This window comes from Anabas testudineus, chromosome 13, assembly GCF_900324465.2.
Source record: "Anabas testudineus chromosome 13, fAnaTes1.2, whole genome shotgun sequence".
Classification (NCBI taxonomy): Eukaryota; Metazoa; Chordata; class Actinopteri; order Anabantiformes; family Anabantidae; genus Anabas; species Anabas testudineus.
This window is the reverse complement of record NC_046622.1, coordinates 16,718,525-16,743,119: the sequence shown is the minus strand read 5'-3', so window position 1 is coordinate 16,743,119 and position 24,595 is coordinate 16,718,525. Positions and strand designations below refer to the sequence as shown.

The window sequence follows — 24,595 nt, the reverse complement described above, 5'->3', positions numbered from 1 at the left end:
GCTGTCCTAATGAAACGGTGAGGTTTGCACCACATGTTCCTCAGGAGGAGAGGTTTTATCTGCATAATCAGCGGCCATATATACTGTGTGGGAGGATCCTGTTTAAGTACAATAGATGGTGTTACTCTGACTGTGAGGTATAAGAGAGGATGGTACTTGAATAAAGACCCCGAGGCAGCTGTGAGAGAGTTTTCTATTTTCAACTACAGAAGAGGCTGCAGTGTCAAAATGTGCAAATACATTTATGAGATTAAGACATTATGATTCATTCAAGCTTGCCGACCTGACCTCATCAAAGTCACTTTGGATGAAAGAGAACAAACCCCACTAGCCACCCAACAAAATCTCGTGGAAAGCCTCCCTAAACATGTGTATTATACCAGTAGTCACTATAGGGGTACTAGGCGTCACCATGCAGAACTGTGATTATCTTTATTAGATGATACAGATTCCCTTTGTACCTCACTTGTAAGTTGCTTTGGATAAAAGCCTGCCAAATGACATAACAGTATTCAGCACAGTTCTTCTGTGATGTTTCACTTTATTTAACTCACAGTATACAGTGATGTTAATAGTGTTGGTCTCTCTCATCCCTGTTCCCCATGGAACGAAGTAGCTGGCCTCGCAGTAGAACTGGGCGTCTTTGTCCTCCTTCGTTACCTCCTTGCTCAGCTCACTCTTCACTGAGAACAGGCCACTGGACTCAACAGTGGTTCTGTGTATCACACTCACTGAGAGAGAGAGACGAAACATTTGCAAACATCAAACCACATTAAGCATAAAGTGAAGCAGTAATCAAGTACTGCAGATGCTGATGTCACTTCAACTCACCATCTTTAGAACTGCGAAGTGGCATGTTGTTCCTGTACCAAGTGATGTTTGGCTTTGGGTAGCCATTTTTGACCTCACACATGCCAATCTGTGGAAGAGGACAGAGCAGAAAATGAGAGAGGAACAAACTCAAAGAGTTCAATTGTAGCCTGGTGGTCCTTTCATGATTTGCTACCATCCTACCTTGGATGGTTGGTTTTCATTGACAGAGATTCCTGTTGAAACAGCCTCAATGGTAGGAGGTTGTGGTGTTTCTGCAAGGGGATTAATAATTAAACAATTCAAATGATTAATGTTAGTTGAACCTGAACTGAAGATTTAAAATCAGGTCAAATCTTAGACTGTTATAATGAACAGGTCACTAAGTGTCACGAAGCGAGGAAGGACTAAGTTTGAGTTAGTGTAATTTAATAAGACAGTTGAATGGTTCTCCTGTTGCATTTTAATTCTTAAAATGTGACACTGTGTGTGAAGTTGAAGGTTGAAGAATTACATGCAATACTGCAAAATCAGCTGCAGCTGATAATAGGTTTATAGGGGAAGGTATGAATGATTTTGAAGTAAAAACATATAAAGTGCTGGAAGTATAAAAGCTATGAAACAGAATCAGATGAAGAAGTTTAAATGAAATGAATGAAAAAACAATATCAGTCTCAATCTTACCGAACACCCTCAGCTTTGTGCTGCCCTCTGCTTTCCCACCTACTAAGTCTTTGATTTCACAGATAAACTCCAGTTCATCTTGCAGTTGCACGTTGTCGATAGTCAAAATCACCTCCCCATCAGCTACAGAACCGCTCACACTGATCCGGTCTCGCAGCACGAGCTTTTTGGTGGCATCCTGGTAGAAGATTTGCTTCTTCTCACCCGTTGGCATCAACTAAAGGTCAGAAGGTCAGAGTTTGAAAAAAACATTAAGCATCTCATGTATACAACATTCATACCTGTGTGTGTGTGTGTGTGTGTGTGTGTGTGTGTGTGTGTGTGTGTGTGTGTGTGTGTGTGTGTGTGTGTGCACATCACATTTGGAGGAACTCACATAGAACCATTCAATGATTATGCCGCCAATGCCTTCATCTGATTTGAACATGCAGCTGATGTTGCCTTTATTCCCCCTTAACACCTCCACTCTGTCCTCCATGTTTACCTCCACATCGGCCCACGCTGAAAGACAGAGAGTGGACATGGTTTCATGTGTTAATGGGTCCTCATGTCCAGTTTGTTGCCTTCGTTTAAATCAAGAAAAATAAAGCAATCATCAAAAAAAAATCAAGAGTTCCCACTGAACCTCATGCAAAGAAAACCAATGCTGAAAATGTCAAATATCACACATCAAACTTCGTATTGGAGACACTGAAATGATCTTAAACATTTTTTCTGACAAAACTGCTTTTCCCCATATTACATATATATAATATATCTGATAATATCAGCCATAATATCAAGCTGGTTGATCAAACATCAAGTGATGCCTTTATACCTGTTATTGATGGTTATCATCCTTAAAAGAACCTGAATTATGCTGAAGAAACCTCCCCCCTTTGCATTTACACCATGTTGAAACCAACTGAAGCGAAGCATGGAGGAAAAAACAAGAGGAGAAAGTCACGGTGGGTCAAAGGGAAGAGAGAGATGCTATGAGAGGAATGAGAAGCCCACCCATGTCCACATTAATGTGCTGCATTCCACCATGTCACCCTCTCACAGGAAGAAAGGCTCAATTTACAGGCAGTATAGTGGCCCCACTGTTCCTTCATGGTCTGTCTCTGAGGAACAAGTGGTTTTCCCCTTCCAGGGTCTCTCGCCGTGACTCATCCTGCTAGCCTATAGGAGGGACCCCCAATTACGCTTTACATCAGAGCATTTCAGAAGATGCACGAGATGCCGACGAGAGTTGTAGCCTGGAGGTAATGAGGGTGTCAGGTTTGATTTAGCCTTTTCTGAGTGTCTGTTCATTGTGTTGTGGAATTTCTCACAGCTGAAGATTATGTGATGGTGGGAAACATCTAAGTTTATGAGAAGTGCTGCTCAAAATAAAGTATATATGGTTCATTTCTGTCCTGTATTGACCTGATTCATTCACTAATTCATGCCAGCTTCCAGAAACTTAAACTTATATTTAAATAAAGTTGTATTAACAATAAATCCCCCACTACACACCATTTGGTCTGATATTCTACATCACATATTATTGTATATTGCAGCAGCTGATTGATTCATGTGCTGACTAATGTTTTAATTACATAAATAGTCATTATTTTAATTGTTTACAAAACATCAAAAATATATAAAAATGCACATCACTACTGTACTTGGCACAGAAGGTGAAATCTTAACATCTTGTTTGATCTGCAGTGATACAAGACAATTCAAAGCTCAGCTAATCCATCCTCTATCCAACCTTGTGCTCTGCCTAAGATACAGTATTATGGTGATACAGATTAGAATCACTTTATTCACCAAATGTACAACGTACAAAGGAATTTGCTGTATTTCTAAAAAGTGTTTTTACATTCGAAGCTTTTTTTCTGAAATACTGGGGACAGAACAGGACACTATTCCACTGTATCTGGTACAAAACATGATCTCATGTGAGGTCCTGCAGGTGCAGGTGAACTACACTGTTTATTACCTCTGACACAATCTCTGCTCCATTGATGGGATTCCATCTTCATCTGTTCATCTGTTTACTGCTGCTGCCACAAGCTAAAGCCCTGACTGCCCATTGTCCTGCGTCAACAACCAACATGTCCTCCTCTTCACCTCTGACTCTTTCTCTTCATCGAAACTCACTCCTTGCATCTCTCCCCTCCTGCTCTCCTCCACCTGCCTCTCCCTCTGCCGTGTGTTGCTGTTTACCCCTGGCTAATGGAGCTGGATGGACACTTTCCTGTTAAAGAAATCCAATTAGGCTTTCCAACATAGACATTTCCTGGCCATTAGCAAGGGAAGGACAACGCTGAGTCACTCACAGAACCCCATCCCTCACCTGAGGATTTACCTAGATAGAAGTGCAATTCACAGGGAGCACTAAGGGATGGATTTTACTTTGCAAATAGGACTTTATGTTTTTGTCTGACAGCTGGAGTCTGTTTACTCATGGGAATCTCCATCAGATTTCATTAGTAATTTGACCAGTATTCATCTGCACAGTGCTTCACTCAGAGATGCTGGTACATAGATCGATCCTTTGTTGGATAATAGTCCTAAATCAGCGTGACAGAAAAAAAAGATGAGCATCCTCTCTGACAGCAGTCTGCTGGGAAAGCTGGGAAAGCCACTCCACTTTTATGAGCTCAGCCCCTTAGCAAACAATATTCTTTTAACTGAACTGTGTGTGTTTGACCCTGAGACAATTTCACATGCTGAGTGTGTGATTTCCACAACTCAGTGTGCTCTGTTCACTTAAGTAAATATCTGCTGGACACTGTAGGGGAGAGGAGAGGAGAGGAGAGGAGAGGAGAGGAGAGGAGAGGAGAGGAGAGGAGAGGAGAGGAGAGGAGAGGAGAGGAGAGGAGAGGAGAGGAGAGGAGAGGAGAGGAGAGGAGAGGAGAGGAGAGGAGAGGAGAGAGGAGAGGAGACCTTTATGATTAAGATACCATCCCACTTCTCCTGCATATTAATAGCGTCTCCCGTGTGACGCCCACAAATTATATACAACATAACAAGAATGAATGAAGTTAATAAAAGTATTCCTACAACATGCAGCGAAGGAAACCCCTTTTTTCCACTACAGCGCTGTTTATATTCCCACAGTCACACACGAAACACACCAGAGAAGCATACCAGTTAAAAGAGGATATTTGGCTCTGATTTATGAGGCTAATTGAGTCGCGCTCACACACATACACAGTGATCAGAGCTCCAGTCTCTGTGCAGTTCTTACAGAGAGGCTCCAGATAAGGATACAGGTGATCAACAGAATAAACACCTGAATCAAGCTCTTCTCTGTATTTAAACACAGGAAACACACCTAAAGATAAGACAGAATAAGCCCCACAACCTCACCCTTTACAAAGCAGAGCACAGGCAAGAAGGTTAATCCGATCTCAACGGAGGAAGTCGTATCAAAGACAATGTGTATGCTGACAAAAGTCTTTGATTTCATTGTCGACCTACAGTAACAATCAGCTTGTCTGTGCAGAGCAATGATAACAGAGCTTCCTGCTCCGAGCTTCTGTGGCTGCTTATCTATAACAAAAGTGTTGTGCGATGAGCAAGACCGTGACTTTACCATCTCAAATCACGATAATGGGGTTTTTAAACGTTTACAGATGTCTCTGTCTGATGGGTACAGCAGACAGATGAGATGTGGCACATGTTTGTTCAAAGGCTGGAATCTGTTTTGACTTTCTAACAATGACGGTTTCATAGACAGGCTGCAGTCGACCCCGTCCCTCTGCCTGTTCTGGCAACCAGCCCGGACCGCAGATGGTTACCAGAGAAGGAGAGGAGGGGACGTCCACTTTTAGCATGTTAAAATGTCATTCAAACCAGAAAGCATCACATGACAGATTAGTGGCAGAAGAGTTGCTGCTCTTTTTCTCCTTTTACACGTGCAGGTGAATTTTTACTACAATCTACTGAAAGCCTTTTACACACAGGTCATCTTCAGCTAGTTATTGCTAACTGGCTGCACCAGTGTTATTTAGATATATCCTATTCAAGCAAAGGAATACTACAAACATCCAATCATCACTTGGTACAAACATTTGATTTGTATGTTTTGTATATTATATACATTATATTATTATTATTGTATTATACATTATACATACAAACATATTATTGTATATTATGTAGATCACCATGCAGAGATCTGACACTGGTTTTTAAAGTAACAACATATGGTGATAAAACATTTGTACTTTTTATTGTGAATATTCACAGAGCTGATGATTTCTACCCTTTATCTCCTGTGCAAATGAAATTCTGACCCAACAACAGAGCAATAACAAAGTGAGTGAGTAATTACAGAAATTATTAACACCCAGATATAACAGGATTCATAAAAAACAGGAGCCCCTAAGACAATGTTCAAAGATTGTTTAATTTAATCAACCTTTTACAACAATAACAGCACAAAAACCATAATTGTACCATTAGATGCAGAAAAGGAATTTGATAAAACAAACTGGACAATTCTGTTTAGCACCCTGCACAAGTTTGGCTTCAGAGAGTCGTTCATCCATCGGATACAAACACTATACACCTCACCCAGGGCCGGAGCAATCACAAATAGTGTCACCTCACAAAGTTTCACTATTCACCGGGGAACTGGACAAGGATGCCCACTCTCTCCATCTCTGTTTGCCATTTTTATAGAACCACTAGCAGCAGCCATTAGACAAAACATCAAAGTTAAAGGAATCCAGGACACAAACTTACAACATCAAGCTGACATATTATTACAGTTATAGGACCCCCACATTTCACTACAGGAAACATTTAAAATGATTAATTCATTTTCAATAATACATTACACTACATTATAAACTGGAACAAATCAACTGTACTCCCACTTTCTAAAGTACTCCTCACTCCTCTCTTTAAAAAGATAGAGGATGATCTTAGACGTTGGACAAACCTTCCACTTTAACTCATCAGACGAATCACTACAGTTAAAATGAAAATCCTGCCACAGATAAACTACCTGTTTTTAATGCTTCCTACAACCCCAGCAGACAACTGGTTTAAATCACTGGACTTACTAACATCTCACTCCTCATACCATATTTTCCCAGCAGAACTCTCAGACTGCAGGTTTACACAATTACAATACTCAGTCAAATGGATCCAAAAAGATATTTGCAACTCATGAACAGATTTAGATTAAAGTCAGTATAAAACTATTTCTGTCACAGATCTCACTTTCATGGCAATGAAAGTAATCAAAAAAACTTAATGTCACCTAATACCCCGACGCAAACACACACTGTACATATGTCCTGGCTTTTTGTCTTATGTACTGTGTTGTCAATAAAAAAAAAGAATTTAAAGAAAGAATGGCGAGATATAATGAGGACCATGAAGGGAATAAATATTATTAATGTAATCAACCTGTTGATTACATTTGACTGTTTCTCATATAAAAATGTAACTTTAATCTGGCATTATGTCGCTAATAGTGGAGCACAATCAGATCAAAACAGCAGCGACTGACAGGATGTGGTCAATGGTAAGATGACACACAAAACATTCAGCCTGTCTGTCTGGGAAACGGGAGGTGGGCCAAGTCCAAGGTGTGCAACAGTATCTGGTCCACAAATAGTCTCACTGAGGTCTCTAAGCTGTATTCAACCTGGACGTAAGACTCAACTCCAGCATTAACACTTTACTAGCTCATTTACAAATATCTCAACTACTGCGTCACATGATACACATGATAGTTTGTTTCATTCACTAGTTTCCCGCCACTTATTTTATTGATTGTTTAAGATACTTTCTGCTCACTCTCCATTAGTCAACATCCATTCATCAGACAGCGAGTATGCAGACATGTTTGCATTGCAGAGTCCTTATTTAATCTGTTTCCTTTATCACAAGGTTAGATTTTAAGGTATTGCATTAATATTTACATACCAAGCCTCAGAGTCCAATTCATGTTTAATCTACTGCTGGTATGTACCCGAAAGAAAAGTCTGAACTGAACTGAGACATGAAAGAGTGCGGATAAATATTCTATTAAAAGAAAAGACAGATATCAAGACACCAGAGCTTCCCTACACGCGTGAGTGCTCACGAACCTAGTTTTAAGTGGTCAATTATCAATTGGCCAATTTATCTTGTCAGATGATAGCACAGCTGAGGAACAGTATGAACATAAATGCATTATACATGCACAACTAGTGGGATCATGAATGAGATAATCTTAAAAATAATAAGCTGCATCACATTTGAACATAATTATAAAATCACTTCCTGGCAGTTTAGGACGCTGTACATAAATATTTCCACACAAAACACGCTGGTGACAGCTTGAGGACATGTTTCCAGGCCTGTTGCATCTAAGAATAACAATGGCCAATCAAGCTTGTTTGCGTACATGATACAGTAGAATTACAATGCACTGACCCGACTGGCACCAGAAATAGCAGCTCGACTTCAGGCTGAGCCAGAGAGAGGGAGTATGAGAAAACGGTTGGTGCTTTTTGTATGTGTATATATGAGCACAGACCAAACATAAAAAAAACAGATAAAACAGAGTGAGGACAGGAGGACAAAGAGATAGAGGTGGGGTTGAACAAGAAATCAAAGTGGCAGACAGGGATGTTTGGCTCTCTGAGCGTTGCTGTGGCCCTTGACATTTATCACACTATACCCTCAACAGCACACTATCTTGCAGAGAGCAGGAAATGTTATCAAGCTGCCGATAACAACTCTCAGTGTGGTGAGAAGACAAACACAGAGACAGGTTCAAAATGCCAAAATTCGCCGTCTTTCCACTGGTATTTGCTCTTGAAATGCTGAAGGATGTGGAGTGGATTTAAGTTATATATAAATGATTAAATAAAACACACTTCAAGTTTGTAAACTGTGTATGCTCGTTTTAAAGAAGAAGAACATGCAAATATAAACTGACCTTAACTATTTTCATTTGATATAAAATCATCTATATCATCAACTACTGTGTTAAACTAGGGTCTGGTAATAAAATGCAAATACAGGAAATCCAGCTGCCATTACCATCGTACTTCTGGTTATGAAATCCTGTGGAGGACAAAGAATCTTCGTAGATATACTTGAGGGATGGACGGACCCTCTGCGTGAACTGTAGCCCCGTTTGTTTGGGTCCACTCAGCTTGGCTAAATGGTGCACGAGAATGTTAGGAGAACTACAGGCCTGACACACGTTCATCAATCACATTACTCCTGAGACACACCCCAGGGCAGTTTAACACACAAAGACACACAACACAGTGCTCTTGTAGTTAATCAGGCCCTCAGACTGAAACAGACTCCCCCCCTCCTTGCAGCTCCGCGCTTTTCCATATACGCAACATGCAGCATAGATCATATAAGCTACCATGAATAAGCTATTCCAATGAATAATGACAGATCTTCTACAGCAAAGACCATAAATATACATTTATTCATTCGTTTTCCTGACCACATCTTTCAATAACATCCCCCCACTGACTGCAGATATTTGAACTCAGTGCATTTTACTCCTCTTTCTTTTTTAAATCTGCAAACTCCTTTTTATCCTGCTTTCTTAGCTATTAACATTTCTAAAACTAGTGTTGCTGCGACCTTGGGCTGGGTGGATGACTCTGTTCCTGCAAAGCTGGCTGCAAGCCAAAGCAACTGAAGCTTTGGCTGAAGTGACTTGGATGAGGAGTGAAACATTTCAACCTAAAATCGAAAGATGTCCAGTTGCCATTATTCTACGTAACCTCACCTGGATGACTGAGAGCCTTCACACGCTTCATGTTACAACGTAATCTACCGAGAATGTGAAGTTGCATGTACTTGGCTTCGACAGCGCCTAGCCAAGTGATGATGTACTGCAGCAAAAGTTAGGTCTGGGCTGTGTCATGCAACAAGGGAACTTAGTGAGAACTGAGCCCAGAATGTTGCAGCTGGATAGAAATGCACCTTAACATTTGGGCTGCAAAGGTACCAATGATATCACTACTAATCCTTTTATGTCTAAACTAAGAATTTATCAAATAAAAAAAAAGTGTTTAATTGATAATCAAATATTCATTTAATGTGACCTGCAAAGATTGGACCTTTGCAAAGGAGTCTGTGTGCAGATGTTTAAATACAGTGTGCAGAGACAATGAGATGGACAGTGTCAGCTGCAGTGACCAAACATTCCCACAACGTCTTAGAGAAAACAAGGTCAAACTGTCACATTGGTGTGCCAGACACTTTTCCTAACATACGCAAACACACTCAGTGATCTCTAGGGTGCTGGAGCCAAACGCCTGCAGTATTCAGTCTACATAGCACCAAAATTTATGATTTCCAAAAGGCAAAGACGATGAAAGACACAAAGAATGTAAATACAGTGGAGAGGATCACAGTGAGCCACACAACAGGGGAGGTAGGGAGGGAGTCACATTGCTCTCTGGTTTCTCCTGAAGATGTGACAGTATTTCATTTCAACAGACCACCTGTTGCAAAGATCAGCCCCGGAGCGGACGCTGCTGACTCACAACAGTTACAACAGTACGGTAATAAAACAACTGGATCTCTTGGCAGTGAGTTGGTGGAACACTTAAGTTAAAACAAGCAGGTTACATTTGGTTACACTGAGCAAAGGACTGAATACACAGCGACTGTGGCAGACCTGTGACTAGAACAAGAATGCAGTTGTAAGGTGAAGCTTGTGAATGCATTTTAAATGTCAGTTCAACTAAGTATCAGATATCTGCCTATGAGATTTCTGCCGCCATCGTTTGTGGCGTGCACAGTACAGATATATTATATTAAAAGACAGCAACATACTGTGTAGAGGGAATGTTTTAGTATAAAGTATAAACTGAAAACCGTTCACAAACCAAATGCCAGTCATCTCCACCGAACAGGGCTGGTGGGAGAAATCTGAACAAATAACAACTGTTGAAACCATTTTCAACAGTTTAAGGTTAAAGAAACACTTCAACATATCCAGCTTGCTCGCAGCAGCCAGTCAGCTTTGACTAGAATCAAGACTGAAAACAGGGCAAATCAGCCAGACTGGCATCATCCAAAGGAAACTATGTCTACATGCCAACACCTCTAAAGATCATATTTAACATATCCATCCATCAACTTAACTGCTTTTCCTGTTTCGGGTTGTGGGGGTGCTGGAGTCAATTCACTGGGTGACGGGTGCTCCTCGGACAGATCACCAGTCTGTCACAGGGCTGACATATTCAGAGACAGACAAACATTCACACTCACAGCCACACCTATGGGCAATTTAGAGTCACCAGTTAATCTAACTGCATGACTTTGGACTGTGGGAGGGAGCAGGATCACAATAATACTGCAGCAATAATTAGTGTCATTAAATGTGACGGCCCTGGATAACAGTGGGAAAGGTGTATTTCTCAAATTTGATTAGATTAACATAGTTTAAAAATAACCTCATTATTTTCTTAAAGTTTTCCATTTTCTCCGTTTCAACATTTGATATATTTTGTTTTTGTTCTATTGTGATTTAAATATGAGTTGATGAATGTGGCGACAGATTTTTCCCAGCTTTTTTGGATTTGGGGTTATAGTTTTATGCCACTTCTAGCGCTGTTTTATTTACTGTTTGTGAGTTGAGACATATGACTATACGAAGTTTCTGTGTAAGGACGTGAACACTGACTCGTAGCGGAATTGGTTGCGATGTAAGCGGCACCAGCTGACATCTTTCCTAGGGCAACGAATGGGTCAGGGTCATCTCTGTGTAATATAAAGTTACTCCTGTGTAATTAATAAAAAAACTGCAGTGTAAAAGGACTTTTCAGTTTTATCTCTCCACGTGCTTTGTGCAAATGCAATCAGTTACTGTTAAATAAACACATTACAAAATAAAGACATTTGGACCAGCGGGAAAACTTTCTGAGCGATCTACACACAGATCTTCACAGCTGTGAAGATTCCCATTGAGGAGCAGAACTGCACTGACCTGAATCTAATCCCTCTTTGATACGTAGCTCTTTGGTCTTCCCTCAGCAGTTACACTCCAAAGAGAGCTGACTCTGTTCTCCAGCCTTTGATAACTACTTGGTAACAAGACTTACTCCTTACTCAAAGTTTCCACACTCAGTTATTCTGATATGCCCTCACACACACACACACACACACACACACACACACACACACACACACACACACAAACACATATAAAATATGTGTTGACTATATAGCTTCTGACATTATGTGGGATGAGGTCATCTTCCCATGTCTACATTCAGGACTCCCATAATATAAAATAACGATTAGAAAATTACTCTCAGAAATCTATGCCTATCTGTGCATCTCTGTGTGTGTGTGTGTGTGTGTGTGTGTTGTGTGATTCTCAGTGGGCCGTTTACTCTTGCCTGCTCCCATGGTGGTACAAACGCCCCCTTCATCCTCTTTCCCACGTCCCAGTCTGCAAAATGGTCTCCCTCCCTATCAGTCACTTTGCGAGGAGTTAAAAATAAAACAACATAAGCTGTTTGGAAATATGGGAAAGGGCAGCAGACACAGTTTTTTATATGACGCTGATACTGATGGAAGAGGAACTGAGAGAGAGCAAGAGAGGGAAGTCCCATGACTTGAAGCACAGTCATGGGATTCTTCTCTCTCTCTGAGATGTGCTTTGCTTGTTGCTGGCATTTTATGGCTAAAGACAGATTGCAGGTAGACAAGTAGCAGTAGTGAATTGCAAGATCTTTTTCTCAGAAGAGGACGATCCATTTGAGATCCAATTGCTACCTTTGCATGTTCATACTGGCGTGGGGGTTGTGAATGTGTGCGTAAGTGATCAAATGCATTCCTATGTAATTAGTTTTACCATATGAAACCTTCTTCATTATACACTATTCTCCCAGCAGAGATCCTGTTAGTTTACATCTGATTGACTGAGTGAATCATTTCTCCCTCGTTGTTCCCGTTTCAGATCACATATAGGAGATAAAGATACCATTTAAGGCTTCTTTACACACTGGCTGCACAACTTGAGTTCCCTCGTACAGTTTAAGAGAATTCACAGGCGAAACCCACAGTAACAGTGTTGATGATCTCTTTCCCACGTGCTTTACTTGCCAATGCTTTTTCCTATTTAGCAGAGGAAAATCTCACATGCTGTGATTTGAGGTCCGAGTTGTTTGTACAACATGATAAAGCAACAGAGCGACAAAAACAATGATCTCTTTTGACTGCATCAGTTGTTTCTTCTTCTTCTAAGGAGGCGACTGAAAAAGGAAATGGAAAGGAATGAAAGTGAATCAACAACAATAACAGACCACTTTCTACTGAATGCCTGCTGACCAAAATTAAAAAGTTGTGTAAAGAGAGAAAGAACCTAAAGCACAAAAAACAATTAATTGGAAAAAACAAAACCTCTAAAAGTAAATATACAAACAATAAAGACAATAAAAATGTCTTCATTCATTTCATAGATAAACACTAAAACCAGAGAGAAGAGTGAACCACAAAAATTAACTACTAAGAGCAATCTACTGACAAAACACAGTGACGCAACAGCAGACACATTTGTCTGCTTTGTGGAGTCAGCAGCACAGTGTTGCAGCAGAGGGCTGAATGGCTGCATTAGGTTAAAAGGATCCTAATGTGCATTAGATCAGCAAAACAACATCCATTATTAAGCAGGGTGTTGAACTATCAGAGAATAGGGGGGATCCTGACAGGCCTCTCGTCTCCACTTGTGACAGTGCATTTCCCAGAGGACAACTTCACATCAGCCGGGATCTTGTATCTATGGCGGCTCGGAGGCCTCAACACGCTGCAGCCTGAGAAAGCACGCGCAAGCTGATGACAGACAAGTAAATGAACAACCACCAATTTAACAAAGCATGTTCAAAGGCAGATGTGTGGGGTTGTCGGTGATATAAACTGGCAATATACTGTAGATGGACAGAGAAGAGCACACGACAGCATCAAAATGAAACCACTAACAATCAAAGTGCAACAGCCCGTGATGGAGTAGATGAGATGATTCCGAATTCCCCTGAAGCCACTAATCAATGCTCTTTATTCTCACTGAGGAAACACATTTGATAGGCCTTCTATAATATTCAGTAGTATGTCTTACAACATTTATTCAAAAACCTTTTCCATGTGCACTCCAACAGTTTTGCAGGCGTGCTTCACGGTGTAGCCTGAAACCCACAGTTCATGTCTCACATGTAGGTTTACTCCCTCTTTTTTACTATTTTATCAGAATCAGACGTCATTTGTGTGACATTTTGTTTTGATGCCTGGGTGTCATGCAGTTTTTTCCTTTGACAAAACACGAGATAAAGATCTGGCACTATGTGAAGAGAGAAAAGAGAAATCTGAGTTTATTTTAAGCCATTTAAGTAGACCGAACATAAATGTCCCCTGTTTACACCTTCTACATACATGTTAAAGGATGAGCTTAAAATAAGCAGATTTTAGTACAACAACTACTGGAGTTAATATTCTCAATGAGTTTATAGTCTTTCTGGCACAACAAGAGAAAATTAAGAGCTAAGAAGCTCTGGCTAAGCAACGCTGTCATTATTAAATTCAACTACTGTGTAGATACTTGTTTTTGTGCAGACCCAGTCTGGTCCGGTATTATCAGAGCTTATTTATATAATGTCACCACATTTTATTCCTTAAATAGTCTAAGGAAAACAGTGTGAGCTCTTATTATCCGTGTTTATGAAAACAGGTCTAGAGAGGAGAACACCAGTGGAGATACTGCAGCCTTATGACAGAATGGTTCCTGATTGTCGCGTCAGTTGTAAAGTTTTGTGGTATTGTGGGACATAAATTATTGATTTTCTCACAAACTAACCAAACTGAGAGTTTTGCAATGCCACTGTAGTTAATGAATTTTGGCCGGAAAGCATTTTATAAAAGACACACGGGCCATATATCACACCTCGCAAATCCTATTTGACATCGTGAATGGTGTCGATTTCAACATTTCGGTAAAACTCCCCACCCCTGCATGCCTAAGAATGCAAACTATTTCTTCAACCATATAGAAACCATCATTCTGACATTGGAGTCGCTGTAACTGACAAGACTGAACAACTGGCTCATCTGGGCACCAGTGAACGACCAATGGGAAAAAAAGAAAAGTGAAACACTGCCCATGATAAAAAAAAAAAAGATCTCAACTGTCCCTCATACAGTGAGTCTGGTCATACAACCAAAACATTTACTGAAAACGCAGCGAGTTGTAACTGTAAGTAAAGGACTGAAGCTTGTCCTTTGTACTGTGTGCAGCTCATAATCCCTAACATTCACTGTGTGACCATGATGGATGATTGTGCACCCTATGATTTATATTTAATGCCAACTTTCAGTGAGCATTCACAAAGGGCAGGAAATAATGTGTTCTTAACATTGCAAGTGAAAAAGTAACCGTGTGGAGGTCATGCATGACACTGTAACTGCAGCCACAATGTTTCCCTAACCTCTAACAAAGGCTTGTAGTTGCCTCACCCCAGCAAAACAACAATACATAGTATAGTCGCCATAACCACAATCTTTCCCTAAGCCTAACCCTACCATTGTTGCCTTGTACAGATATTGTGGAAAGTCACCATTGAGTGTATAACATGCTGTTCTGCTTGGACAACCTGGACAGTTGTTTTTTAAGATGCTAAATGCTTCTTGCATTTAGTCTCACAAAGGCAGTTTCAAGTCTCATTCGAGTAGAAACATAAAGCTACCAATGTGTCATAGGGTTTGTAAAGTAAAGGTCTGTTACCACCACTAATGAGACAACTAATAGTCTAATAAGGACAAAGAACAGAGTAGAACAAAACACAATCATCACCTTCCTGTTTGACTGAAACTTCCTTTCTTTATCTATTTTGGAACAAACAGCTGATCCATTCATTTTTTAGTTGCTTTAAAAAGTTATTAAAAATATCTGTGACTTGAAATAAATACCAAACAACACGCTGTGAGGAAGAAAAACCCAAGTTTGTAAGTATATTGTTATAAAATTAGTCTGATTGAATAAATATTTATTTAGATCAACCTAACACTAGATCATTGGTTCCCTTCACCTCTTTACCAAACAGACATCTACTCAGTGACCTCCAGAGTAATGTTTATGTTTTTGGCTGATGGGAGTTTTTTAATTTGTTTAAAGAAAAGAAACCCACATGAGATTTGGAGTTTATTTTAGGACTAGTGCAACATAGCACTGTTTGGTTTGGTTTATTGTTTCAACTGTGGCCCAGGTTTAACTTAAAAAGCCATCCCATAGAGTAGAGTTACATCTATTACAGTGACCTCCGTCCTGAAGTCCTGTGCACAATGAGGAAAGATAAAACTATTCATATTTATTTCATATCAGGACAAGAACAGTCTTCATAAGGCAAATATAAGAATGGACAGACATGAAAGAAGCACAGCAGAAACACAACTTTGATCCTAGATGCTTTCCTGTGGATTTGTTACCCATTTCATAGTTCATAACGTCGCACAGTGTTGCTCCAGTCAAAATGAGACAGTTTGACAGGAAGTGCGGCTTTCTTTCACTTCCCAGCTTCATAAAACTGTTCTCCGTAATTTATAAATCCATACGAAAGCATCACCTAAAACCGACCTGTTCTTAGGTGAATGTGCTTTGAATACAATAAGTCCAGCTGAGGTCCAGACTACGTCCTGATTTCTTACAGAGCATATAACATCGGGGGTGGCTGTGGCTCAATAGGTAGAGCAGTTGACTGCCAATCATAGGATTGGTGGTTCGATTCCCGTCACATGCCAAAGTGTCCTTGGGCAAGATACTGAACCCCTAGTTGCCCCCGGTGAGTCAGGTCAGCTGCATAGCAGCTCTGCCATCGGTGTGTGAATGTGTGTGTGCTTGTGCGTGTGAATGGGTGAATGAGATGCAGTGTAAAGCGCTTTGAGTGCCTGCTAGGTAGAAAAGCGCTATATAAGTGCGGACCATTTATATACCGTTGAACTGGAATAACATCCAACTGAGCAGCGACCCTTCATCCTGTTTGTATTTTCATTGTTTTAGAAGCACCACACCTCTTGTTATCTCGCACTGCAGTAACAAGAGGCTAAGCATACCAAAAAATGAAAGGTAAAGGTCATTTTAGGGAATTTTATGATTTTCTTGCATAGGTTAAATGGGGAGCTTGTCCTCTGTTAGCTCAATTATCTGTTTGTGTTTGGGATCAGGTAGCAGCTCGGTTCAAATAGCTTCCTCAGTGCTGAAGGAATTTGTGCCTATTAGCCCTGTGTTAATGTTTTTTAACTGCTTCCCCTGGGACTTAAAAAATCCTAACAATTACATCACAGTTTGGAATGACTATATCAGAACAAGGCATATCTGAATGTGTTTTATTTGCCATGACTGTGGCTGCAGTCATGTATAAACAGGATGTAGGTAAGACAGTGGATAAAATCTAATTTATTTATCATTAGTGACATTAGTGACTTTATAAAAACGTGGCATGGCAATCACGAGTTTGGGCAGAGACATTAAATATAACACATTGAACCAACTTCCTCACTGATCCAAATGATTACTGAAAGCTAGTTTAATAGTTAACAGTCGATGTCTGTGACTTGTTCAATACTTAAATGATTATTTAATCAAATTTTGCAAAAATCACTAGGTTTTCATTGTAACGGGTAAAAAGGGTCATTTCAAAAATATGAACAAACATTTCTTAGAGCAGGTGCACGAAACCACATCGTCAAACCATTTAAATATAGCAAGACTTATTTTCAAATAGTTCATTCCCAGCCAAAAAGCAAAACCAGAATTAATATTAAAAAACAAATGTGGACAAATAAATAGCTAAGACATAGACAGTTTTACAGCTCGTCAGTGTCCACAGGAGTGAAACACTAACCCCATTTTAGCAAAAATAAAAACAGGTCATTTGGTAGCAACAGTGTGTTGACCTACGTGTGTGTGTGTGTGTGTGTGTGTGTGTTGTCAGGACTGTGAGGGCACCAGGTGTACGCAGCTGCCCGTCTGATGTAGCTGTAAGTGGTAACCGTCGGAGGAGAGCTGGCTCTTCAGATGCTGCGCTAGCTAAGCGTGATCTCTAAACTGTCTGATGCGAATGGATTTGTCCTGCAGCCAAATATAGAGCAATACATCAGAGTAGACTCTAGCTGCCCTCCAACAGCCTTTTGAGATTAAATGCTTCATAGCACATCTGCAGACAGGGCTGAGGCTTTCTGCTGGCCACCATGATGCGTTTGTGATAAAAAATACTAACTATGTTGTAAAAAGTTGAAAGAAACTGGACAAAGCTGGACTGGAAGTGATTATTCAGTCATTTTTGTCCATTTTAAGTCAACATTTCTAAAACAAAAAACCTTTTTTGGGAGAAAAATGTACACGTTTTCTCTTGTTTTGATAAGCTTGAAGATTGAACAAAGCTGAATATCAACTTCCTTCCTTCCCTTCACACAGTAAACATGAGTTAGACGACTCACTTTGGCAACAGAAAGTGTTGAATCTAAGATATCATTCAACAAGTCTTGGCTGTGGATTGTTTCTTTGCTTGAGCTACATTATACAAACGCTCGTTTGCTGATCAGTCTGTAAACATGCATCCAGTAAATCGGCCCCGATGACAACACCACAAAGTCCTGGGAGCTTTCTCCACCAGTAACAGCCCCGCCCTCTCCATCACTGGTTTGCTATATTGACCAAGGTAATGGTGATAATGGATGTTATTCACTCAATAGGAAGATCAAACAGTGAAAGGAAACCCCTCGCTTTGGCAATCCACGCTCCCGAGAGCGGAGCTTCTACCCATTATGTCACTGAGCAGGGAGGCACCGGATAAAAACACTGTTTACATAAAACTCAATTGTCCTCAGGCGTAGCAGAGCAGAGTCAAAAACAAGTAAACTATCAAATCCATGGCACGTTATCTTCTGCCTTTGTCAGCAAATCAGTCAGAAAACACTTTCACACACTGATCCTGTTTATTAAAGGTGATGAAGTCTAGTATGACACACTTTATCTTTCATTCTATGTAGTTCACAGGGTTAATTTTGCCCTTGATGGACCATAAACTTTTTATGACAATGATTTTGAGTGCCACACATCACTGATAGATATCAGATATTGCATTACTGCAGAATTACAGTGATAATCTCACAGTCATCTTTTAAATCTAGCCTATTCTGAACAGCAACAGCTGTGGCCACAAGCAGTAATCCCTATCTATATTATTGGAAAATGGCTTACTAGATGGATATTATCATTGGCCAAGATCAAAACAGAAGATACACACAAAACAAGTGGGTTAGGGTTAGGCACCAAATTCACAGTCAGGTAAATTTAAAAGATAAAATTACTTCCTGGAAGGGTCCTCTTACAACATGTCTCGCACAGGCAACTGCATTATACCAAATCTAAGTGGTACCTTTAGCATTGATATGCAACGGAAAAGGACATGCCCTTGAAATGAGAATAGATTGCCCCTCCTCCACTCTCTTTATCCATTTATATGTCACAATAGCACGTTAATAACTTTGAGTGTTTGTTTCCTGCCTGCTGTTCTTTTCCCTCTCCTCTTTCCACTCACCCCAACCTGTCAAGGCAGATGCCTACCCACCCTGAGCCTTGTTCTTCTGGAGATTTGTTCTATTAAAGGGAGTTTTTCCTCTGCACTGTTGCCTAGTGCTGCTCAAGGGGGATCTGTTGGGTTTTGCTATGTAATTCTATGTAGTTGCATATGTTTCCATATAATGTAATTTGGTGCTATATAAAAAAGCTGAAATGAAACTAACTGAATTGAATTAATATTCACTAGCCTTTATACTGTTTCCTTTCCAGGTTTTACTGGGGATCTGGACTATGTTTCACTAATCCTAACAACCTTAAATTCACCACAACAATTTTAGACATCTTCAGATTGATGCTGCACTGTCACAGCACTGATCAAAAACAGCGGTGGACTGCTCCTGGTCTCTTACATGGGAATGCATAAACAGCTCAGTGTTTGAACAGCTCAAAGCTTTACAGTATTTCAGGACAAAGATAAGGCACCATGTGCCTATTGGAACCTTTTCCAGACAACGAGCTGGTGTTGGGGCACAGTGATTTTTTTGAATATTGACAAAACTGTATAAATATATCAAATGTTTTCCAAAAAAAGGAAAAGAAAACAACATGTTCGTACATTGAATGAGGTCCAAACTAATTTTCTTACAGCGTCTAAACTGCTCCACTGACTAACAGCTGCTCAAATCCATGGAAGCAAGACAGTCACACTCCTCGCTGTGGAAATGTGCCGGAAGAGAAGTCTGAATTTAGAGACTATTTCAGACTCGCACTGCTCTGCTGATCCTCTGCCAGATTACAGGGCCTCAATTTTCTATGCTGTGGTTGAGACACAACAAGGACATTTATTGTCTGTGACCAGCTCATATCTTCTGAAGAGCAGCAGTTGTTTCGAGCACATGAAACCAAGGCTCAGTGCCTCAGCACAGCACACAGTGATGACCTTTAAATGAGCGAGGTCTAACGAGGCTGCTCTCTGGCCGACTTGATTAGATGATGTCACAGGAAGTGAAGAGTATCCTTATCGAGGATCACCGCTACGGTCCCAGAGCTCTCTGATGTCATCAGGGGTAGGAGAGAGAATTTGGCACAGATACAATCACGCTCATTTGTTCATGTGCACATATTTAAACAGAACATCTCTTCAGCTGCATCAGGTTCGAATGAGTGTTAACCAACATCATAGAGTATTTAAGATAATAACCATTAAAGAAAAACTGACCACAGACTCACCACCCACTGGAAATCTGGTGTGAAGTGTGCCGAAAACAGTGAATCAATCAATAAATGGTTTAGTGGACCCACACAGCATTAATCTGTAGCTTTTAAGACAACAGGTTAAAGATGTTTTTAATGAACAAATTGCCAAAATGTGAACATATTGCATTTTTCCTTGTCATCTTTGATGGTAAACTACACACTGCAGCTGTATTGTGCTTGCATTATTTAAAGTACAGCACTGGAAAAAACGTCTCTTCCAAAAGGTTTAAATGTCAAATTTCTGAACAAGATCAACATCTTCCTGTGATCTAACAGTCATGCTTGACAGGGTAGCTGTGGAACGCAGGTGAAAGGAACTAGCACAGACGAGACTTCAGACGGTAAGAAAGAAGTGGACAGGAAGTGGACATAACACGAACAGCGGACAATGGCAGGGCTGAACTTACAACAGGAGATATTGTAAAGATGAGGTAGGGAAACAATGTGGATCATAACAACTGGGTTGAAGAAGGGTAAACCTGTGGGCAGAGTTGGAGGGCGAGAGAGGAGGGAAGTCAGGCTCACACAGAGGAAGGCTTGGGGGCACCCAACATACACACACGTTGACCTGTGTAGTTTAAACAAACACGTAAAAAGCACAACACACAAAAAGGTTCCAATGAAGCTGTGACGTGGCGAGCAGGGATAGTGTGCCCTTCTCACTATCAAAACCACATACTGTCTCTTCTAAAAATAAACACCTTTTTTAATGACAACAGCCAATTTAAAGAATGTGTCGCTCTCCAAACTGTGACCAACATGACACACCAGCACACACACTTTTTTTCCTTCCTTGGCCTTCACACAGAAACACAATGTAAATATCACACATATGCAATATCTCACTTTGGGAATGTGTTTGACTATGTGTGTGTGTGTGTGTGTGTGTGTGTGTGTGGGACATAACATAGTCGAGCTATTCGCCGCTGCCCGGGCAACACCGAGCCACTCGATCACTGCTGGGAACAGACAGGAGCTGACAAAAAGCAGAGGGAGAGCTCCCTCGATACATCTATACCGGCCCTCCACACATGCCAGAAGCTAAAAATACAGGCAGCAAACTACATTCAAAGAACACTAAACTAACTACTTATGGCATTTGTATTCACAATAATCTGTTTGCAAAATACTCTTTCAATCTTTGGTAAGAGCCACCTAAATATTGTATAATATAAAGAACCTTTTTATCCAGTTTATACTAATAAATAATATAAATAATACTAATAATAAAAATCGACTTTCTTTGGGGACTTTCAGAAGATGAGGGACAGGAGGACTGAGCTCTGTCACATCACTGTTTACAGTGGAGCTGCACCTACAGTGAAACAGTTTCTATGTGGAGAGTTTGAGCTCTTTCAATTCCTCTGGGGGAGTCGAAATACGAAATGATGAAATGCTGAACATCCAGTTATTTGGCAACGAGAGTCAGTGAAAGGCGACAAGGAAACCCACACTGAACTGAGATGATACTGTAAACTTCGTAATTAGTTTTGATTCCAGGGACTGTTTACGCGCATCTATCTGTGTCTCATGAGATAAAAAGTTTGCCAACACGTTATCTCACCGCCACACAGTGAAAACTCCTCAACTTCAGGCTGCGCACTCGCAGCATCACCGCTTTCTCGGACACTCACCTCCCCAGGTGTGAAGGAGGACCACGAGTCCAACGAGCAGAGAGGCGGTGTCCCGTACGGCCATGGTGGTCTGTCGGTGCTGCAGAAGTCCGGTCCGGGTATAGGTGTGTGTGTGTGTGTGTGTGAGGCAGTCTGACAGGGACTGGTCCTGCTAGAAAACTGTGTGAGACAGACAGAGTGGAGCGGCGGCGCAGCGCGGAGAGGCAAATGATGCAGAAGGTGGAGGAGGAGGAGGAGGAGGGGGGGCACAGATAGGAGGCTGCACACTGTAAATAAATGTCGATCGGCTGCAGAGTCTTTCTGAAATGTGTCATATTTTCTCGACGCACGATGTGCTTCAAACAACCAGCGACCTCCGCTCTTTCATGTCTTATTTATTTGGATGAATTAAGCAGCGAGAGCGCGAAACGCCGAGTTGAAGAGTTTTGCAGGTGGATATTTTTTGCAGTGTGCAGAAAAGGAGGCACTTAACTGACAGCAGCAGGAGGGCGGAGGTCTGGCTGTTAAATGTCATTTTTCGTGGTGGCAAAGACTAAAACGATACATCAGCTACTTGAACAACTCCCGTGAATGCTGAAGAATAGTTACGCATGACTTGCTTTAGTGATGCATGGGCGTGATTTAGGAGGGGAAAGGTGTGGCAGCCGCTCCTTATTCCTCCAACATTTAGTGTTCATGACAATGGTTGTGTGTGAATTTTGTGTGTGTTGAAGTCTGCCCAGTGGTTTATTGATTAGCATCAATCAGGACTGTTCAAGTGGTGTGTTGAGGAGGTGGGGATGCAGAAAGGATCTGTGGTAGAGCTGGAGGCAGAAGCAGAGGGAGGGATGAGGACATATCTCCATCTCAGCAATAAATCCTACGTACTACTGTACATGCACCTGCAGATTGTTTTGACTATTTTACCATTCAAAGTGCTGAGACAGTACAGACGGTTCTTTATGTTGATGTTTATCAGACTGTTCTCCCACTGCAACCATAAATATATGGAAATGTGTAAATAAAGAACATTAGCTTCATTAATAGTCACAAAATACTAAAATAACTAGTTTTGTTTTGTTTGTTTTTTTGACAGTTTGTGGTGTCAAAATAACATTTGACCACACACCACCACACACATTAGTTTTGTGACCATGTCCAAACATTTTACAAAGATAATCTTAAACTACATCCAGGCTCTCTTAACACACATGGAAATGACTCCCACTCCGTGTTGAATGCCAAGCTTAATATGGACATAATGGGGATGAATCAGACTGACTCCCTAAACAAACTATGTAAAAACACGGTGCCTGCCAGAGGGCTTCAGATCATGTACTCTGCACTTACCTCCTGTGCTTTGGTTGCAGGACTCTAGTCTCTGATGGGTAAAACTGTTTAAATGCATGATTTTCACTGTCAGAGTTTAAGTATATGCAGCGTTTGCCAAACTGTAAGACAACACCCACATATTACTGGAAGGACTATAATGCAGATATATTCTTAGAGGCCAAAGGAAAATGACACAAAATACTTCTTCCCTTGACCCTCTGTGCTAATCAAGCATGTTTTTAAGTGGTGTTAACACCTCACAGTGTCAGTACGGTTCCAGCTGTCATTTCATTTGATCGCGTGCAGACTATCAGTGTGTAAAGTTGGACACAGATCAAAGAGTGGTGCAACGTATCATGTACACTGATGTTTTGTAATGCTGCTTGAAAACACCAGTGACTACCAGCTCTGTCTGCCAAGTGGGTTGCCTCTGAGCGTAGGTCATGGCCATGAGGGAAGGATGAGCCAATGAGCGTGAGTCCACTGTGGACTCTGCCCAGCACAAACTTAATTTACTTAATGTTCTTAATTCTGGTCACATCAGGACACTTGGTCGAGGCTATTTTTATGTTTGGGTTATAATGAAATCGGTATTTGTTGTCAGTGACATTACTGCTGTACTTCAAACTTTACTATATATACTCTCCAGATATGTTTTTTACTGTATTTATTTTAATTTTTGCCTAACAAATAAAGAGGCCATGAGAGAGCTTCAGGGATTTTGTATGGCTTTTTTAATTTGTTCAGCCCTATTGTGATTGAATTACTTAATGTACAGTACAAGACAAGATAAACATGCTATTCATACAATAATATATACAGACATATACAGACAGATGTAGTAGATGAAATAGAAGTATACGGTGGGTTGGAGTGTGTACGTATTATCATATGTACAGTATTGTGATTTATACTTCTATATACTACTGCACATGACTAGAAAGCTGGCAATAATACAAAGCTTTACTCCATTTATTTGACAACATCAGTTTATTATTGTAACAAATCTTCATCTACAAAGTCCATTTAAGTCTATTATTAGTGCTGAATGCCAAGACCTTACAGAGTTATATGGAAAACCCCTGCTTAAGTCAGCAGTGGAGAGGAAAAAGTCCCTTTAACGGAAGAAACCACCAGCAGAACCGCAGAACCAGGTCCAGGGTGGGCGGCCATCTGCCTCGACTGGTTGAGGTCAGTGGAAAGTGGGCAGAGAAAAAAACAGCAGGCAACTAGGAGGAGAGGAGTCGAGGTGAGTGCATCAAGGGAAGTTCCCCAGCAGACTAAAGCTGCTTCACTTTTAAACTCCAGTCAAGGTGAGGGTGTACATATACATATACATATACATATACATATACATCCTCTTTGG

General features: G+C 40.7%; 1 protein-coding gene across 4 annotated transcripts in view; it reads right to left on the bottom strand.

Moving 5' to 3' along the window:
- The window catches only part of mcamb (melanoma cell adhesion molecule b), a 28,194-nt gene extending 6,059 nt beyond the window's left edge, over positions 1 to 22,135 (bottom strand). For 2 of the 4 annotated variants that reach the window (XM_026338831.1, XM_026338835.1), the window contains exons 1-6: positions 21,919 to 22,077; positions 1,871 to 1,995; positions 1,495 to 1,711; positions 1,015 to 1,085; positions 832 to 919; positions 555 to 731 (exon numbers count right to left, since the gene is read on the bottom strand). In XM_026338831.1, the coding sequence (XP_026194616.1) occupies positions 555 to 731; positions 832 to 919; positions 1,015 to 1,085; positions 1,495 to 1,711; positions 1,871 to 1,995; positions 21,919 to 21,982 (742 nt within the window). In that variant the 5' untranslated portion in view covers positions 21,983 to 22,077. Of the gene's footprint in view, positions 1 to 554; positions 732 to 831; positions 920 to 1,014; positions 1,086 to 1,494; positions 1,712 to 1,870; positions 1,996 to 21,918 lie in introns of all 4 variants that reach the window. The other 2 variants (XM_026338844.1, XM_026338828.1) reach the window with 2 other exon arrangements.
- Between the last annotated feature and the right edge of the window lie 2,460 nt (positions 22,136 to 24,595).